General features: G+C 38.8%; 2 protein-coding genes across 2 annotated transcripts in view; both read left to right on the forward strand.

The window, feature by feature from the left end:
• LOC140952718 (all-trans retinoic acid-induced differentiation factor-like) overlaps window positions 1–2,242 on the forward strand; it is an 8,485-nt gene extending 6,243 nt beyond the window's left edge. Inside the window, exons 6-7 of the mRNA XM_073402158.1 lie at window positions 346–434; window positions 1,633–2,242. Of these exons, the coding sequence (XP_073258259.1) occupies window positions 346–434; window positions 1,633–1,672 (129 nt within the window). The 3' untranslated portion in view covers window positions 1,673–2,242. The remainder of the gene's footprint in view (window positions 1–345; window positions 435–1,632) is intronic.
• Window positions 2,243–2,726: 484 nt separating this feature from the next.
• Window positions 2,727–4,768, forward strand: LOC140952556 (ankyrin repeat domain-containing protein 66-like). The gene is made up of 3 exons (XM_073401982.1): window positions 2,727–3,029; window positions 3,553–3,951; window positions 4,139–4,768. Exons 2-3 carry the CDS (start codon window positions 3,584–3,586, stop codon window positions 4,362–4,364), a joined length of 594 nt encoding a protein of 197 aa, XP_073258083.1. The 5' UTR covers window positions 2,727–3,029; window positions 3,553–3,583; the 3' UTR covers window positions 4,365–4,768.
• The last annotated feature ends 232 nt before the right edge of the window (window positions 4,769–5,000 follow it).

The raw sequence follows: 5,000 nt of genomic DNA on the forward strand, positions 1-5,000 counted from the left end.
CCCATGCTGAATTTCCAAGCCTTAAAAATTTCCAGTAAGCAAAACAAGTTTGGTTGTACTTTGTTAGCAAAGCCATGCGGCCGGGATACGCGGGCACTACTATGAATCTTCAGATTGTTTTAAATACCCCAAAAATCCTTACTTAAATCAAGCCACTCAGAAAGTTACTTGCCTAATTTTTCTACCCAAAAAATCCGAGAATTGGAAATTTAAAACCCCCAAAAATCCTTTGATCATCCCCATCACTTCAAATTCAGAGTACCCCCCCCCCCCCCCACGTTTAATCAAATTACCTTGGTTTAAAATTAATGTTTATTTCCTGTTTTTCTCCTTGTTTCTTTTTAGCATGGGTTTCCTTGGATGATTATCTTTCTTCCTATTGCTGGAGTAACCTTGTTTCTGATAGTTCTTATTTCACTACATCAAAGAAAAAGGTATTATTTTTTTGTAACTTTATGCAGTGAGTGGAATGCCATTAATACAACCGTGGTTGGGTAATGAAAATTTTGACTTATTAACAGGGTGGATGTGTCCACTTGTCAAGGTCACGTCAATAATTATGATACTATGCCTTTTTGAACAGTGTGATGACAAACTAAGCTTAATAAGATACTCTGACTATCGGTCTGATGGGTATCGTATGGATTGCTGTGATTCTGCTTTATCTGTTAGTAGGTAGATGTAGATGAAAACCCAAGCTTTATAGTAATACACTAAGAACAAAGTTCAATAATGATTGATACTGCATTTCCTAACCCTACCAGGAATTCAACTGGTCATATCCAGGGCTGTGAATAAGATTTCAAGTTGTAGATACATGCAATAATATTAGTAGGCGAGGCATTGAGCAGCTGTGAAGTGCTTTGTGTTCTATTTTCCTTTTGTTTCCTATGAAAGTAGCTAGGGGTCATGCACATAGTAGCCAGGAGAAATCCCAGCCACTAGTGGTTGCATTGCATATTAAAATGGTAAAATTTAGAAGAAAATGATGCAAAAGTTATCGTTAATCATAGCAATGGTTGGTCAGATCAATAAGTTTGTAGAATAAGGACATGACTGGTTTTTTGGTCCAAGAAAAGGTGTATGACGAAAGGGTGGCTGTATAAGACAAGGTTCTACCTTACTTCTTATTAACTAATTCAATTTCTCCAGCAAATATTCAGCAGCACTATCCGAGTAGGTATATAGCTTATGGATTGGCTTTGTTGTTAAGATTCTCTGTATTCTTTTTTTCAAGAGGTAAGGTTATAGCCCTGGCCCCACTTGTTCAAAAGGTGGATAGCGCTATCTGATGGATAAATCTCTCTCCAGTGGATAGCGCAATTGGTTTCCCAAATACTTATCCATTGGATAGTGATTTATCCAGTGGATAGCACTATCCAACGTTTGAACAACCGCGGCCAGAAAATGAGCTGCTATTAAACCATATTATTTATTAGTGTTTTAGGATATAAATAGCAACTGACTGATATTCTAAGGAGTCTCTTAGGGATGGTTCACGAATCACCCCTGTCATATATCCCTGGGTGGGGATTGATTTTTGGCCAGAAGTAGAAGAACTTGAAACTAACGAATGAATGTTATTCACTTATATTTTAGTCCTTAAGACTTTTTTTTACTTTTTCTGTGCAGGCGGAGAGAATTTGCTGCTGGTTACGTACAATGGCAATAGCCCGGACTTAATCAGTCAAAAGAATTGATGGTAGAAATTTTAAAGTATGATTAATTTGAGGAGAAAAACGGCCTTTTCCCTCTTGTTTTAAGAGCCCAGCTAAGTTTAATATATTTTCACTCATGAATTCTCGTGTCTCTGATTTTCATTTCATATAGGAAAGTTATAGTGACAGAGTCACAAAAAGATAGTATGCACTTTCTGGTAGCCTGCGAACGCAGACGTTTTTCCGGTCGTCGCTTTTCTTCATCTGAGAGAACGACGACCGGATATACGTCTGCGTTCGCAAGCTAACTTTCTGGTATTTACTTGCCACTTGTCTTAAAACCCGACATTTCTGTGTTCGACATATGTGAGGTATTCGATAGTAAGTACAATACGTCATGTAATCAGAATGCGAGATTTTAGATCAGGGATTTTGCTAATATATTATGTATTTAAAAAACTTGGCATGTGTCATAGTCAGTGTTATAATATGTTATTTTTAATATTTTTGTAGAGTTTTTTTATGTTTCGTTGTTTAGAAGAAATTCAGAATTTTATTGTAATAATAAAGTTGTTTTAAAGTTCTATTGTGTCTTCCTGTTATTTACTTAACTGTGAAAGGAAAATATCTACGTGGTAGAGGGGTGACGTTAAAAAGATTGAAAACTGCAAAACACAATGCAGTGTTTAACACAGTTTCCACCTTATCATATAGAAACAAAAAAAAACTGTTTGTTTAGCCTCCAGACCGAAACGCGGATTTGTTATTTAAGCCAACGGCCTATTGCCCAAATGTCGCTTTTACTTTTTAACACAAAGTCCGATTTTAAAAGTCAAATCGGAAGAAGGGTAGTGCGTGTTCTAGCCTTCTTAACAGCCGATTTGCTCCGTTATCCTTTGTAAGGGCATTGTCAAAACACTAAAATCGTCCGAAAGTGAATCGTAAAACGAGCCCCAGTAGACCCAGTGCACTTGGCGGAAAATCCTCCCGATGCAAGGTATATAATTTATGCGCATAATCAAGATTCAGCAGGTGCATTTTGTTATGGCAACCTTTAATATAAATTTCTTTTTTTCACTTATTTTTTTTTTTATCAAACGCACACAAAGCAGCTTGTTGTTTACCTTAAAGCGCCCAGTCCGTGTGCCACTTACATGTAAAATGTTCCTCGATTTTGTTCTTAACTAGCGTCGGCGGGTACCTTAAGCCGCAAATTATCTTCACCGATTCTTTCTCGTCTATGCAAGATTTACGCAAAACAAAGGAATTGTAGTCTTTGCCCTTTAGTGCTGCGAAGAGCGCCGAAGTGATGAATATAGCTTTGTATACTGAAATATCACGGGACATTTGAAAGCGATTCAACAATTAAAGGTAAGGTCTTTTATCTCCTATTGAGGTGTGAGTTTTGCGCACAAAATTTCTACTATAAATGCGTGTTCCATTTTGCTGAAGTTTACAGGAACAGACTAAATTTTAAAATTTCGCAGAAATTGAAATTTAATGTTATGAAATTTCTGCTTTAAGAATTTAATATTAAATTTGCATTTTTAAATTCGACTATTTATTTTGGTATTGCTTTTTCCACCTGAACTGATGAACTTTGTACCTTAACAGTCATTTTATCGACGATATTTACTTTAACAACAGTCGTTACAAATTTCTGTAAGTTCAAGTTATCTCCATGCAAACTCACTATACCCCGTGGGTGGTAACCAGCTTGTGAACAGGTTCTTTGTTTAGAGAAAGAGGGCTAAATATCGTGGGCGGTGGAAAAAGGGAAACTGGGGGAATGGCTGCCCCTTCCCCCTCCCCGTCTCTTACTCGGACAGTCGGACTCATTGAATGACTAACTGACTGACTGACTCCAAATGGCCTAATTACAATATATTTTCAGGAATTGTTGTTAAGTTTCTGTTACGTCACGAATGACGGCCCTGCATGAGGCTGCTGCCATCGGTGATGCCCAGGCCCTTGAGTATCTGCTACTGAGTGGTGAGGAAAATCCAGACGGAGAGGATTGGGACTGGGGGAAGAGAACGCCTTTGCACGTGGCAGCTGGGGCGGGGCACGTTGGTTGCGTTGAGAAGCTTCTGGAACATGGAGCAGATGGTGAGATGCGCATGGCAGGAGGATGGACACCAGCTCATTGTGCCGCTGAATGTGGTAGTTTGGAAATACTGCAGGCGCTTGTGGCCAATGGAGTTAGCGTGACGAAAAATGATAACACTGGAGACACACCCAAACGAGTGGCTATGATTTATGGACACAAGCATTGCATGGATTTCATTGAAAGGTTCTAATTTCTTTTTCTTGTTAATAGGACACGGCTATAAAACACCTCTGTCATTTACTTCCTGACATGTATGACTTGATTCAATGTAGTTCAGTTAAGTTTAAATCAGGTTATAAACGTCCACTAAGTTTTCTCAATAGAGACAAGGAAAAAACAGTTAACACACTTTGTGTATATCTCGTTTTAGATCTGAAAAACCTACTCGAGAAGGAGAAACAGGTGAATCAGAGACGAATTACTTGAGCAGGGCGAACACGCCTTCCACCAACCTCGACACCATGGAGAGGATAGAGACCGAGCTGGAGTCTGAGCAAGAAGAGATCGTCATCGAAGTCCAAGACACGGAAAAGTGGCCTTACAGCGAGCAAAGAGAACGTAGTCATAATTCACGGGTCAAGTTCCTGTTGACATGAAACCACCATAGACGGGTACTCTCAGTGAGTGCAAGACTTGGGCCGGGGACGGATTAAAACAATTCAGAAAGGGGTGGCTGGGCCGGGACACCTGCCAGCTATAGAGATACTATTTACGTTGCTGAAAATATTTTAAAATAATACAAAATTTTACAGAAAAAAGGAGTGGTAGCTGAATAAGAGGCGCACACGGTCCTCGAAATTTAAAAAGCGTCTCACACGCCTCCCAGCAACAACTCAGCAGTTCAGTAATGTAGGCACTAACGTTAACTTTAAGGAAGGAAATAATTCTATGTAAAATATATTTTTGTCCTTAAAGGTATAGCTTGGGGTTTACCGGGCTCAAAAAAAGTTAATGCCGTTAGCTATGTGGGAGCAAGAGATCAGAAAGCGGCAGAGGTGTATTTTGCAGAACGCCGAATGACTCTGAGTTTGATCAAGAATAAAACACAAGACCACAAACAGCGGTGATAAACATTGTGAGGTTTCGTATTTATATAAACTTGACGTTTCATATGCTATTCAACATGCATTTTCAAAAGTCATCTAAAGTGACCGTTGAAGATAATCTCACTTTAGATCACTTTTGAAACTGTACGTTGAATCAGCATACGAAACGTCAAGTTTATACAAATG

The sequence above is a fragment of the Porites lutea genome, chromosome 11, assembly GCF_958299795.1.
Source record: "Porites lutea chromosome 11, jaPorLute2.1, whole genome shotgun sequence".
NCBI classification, from domain to species: domain Eukaryota; kingdom Metazoa; phylum Cnidaria; class Anthozoa; order Scleractinia; family Poritidae; genus Porites; species Porites lutea.

Coding starts and splice junctions, on each gene's coding strand:
- LOC140952556 (XM_073401982.1), top strand. CDS start 3,584: ATGACGGCCCTGCATGAGGCTGCTGCCATCGGTGATGCCCAGGCCCTT. Junction 3,952..4,138: donor TGCATGGATTTCATTGAAAG/GTTCTAATTTCT, acceptor ATCTCGTTTTAG/ATCTGAAAAACCTACTCGAG.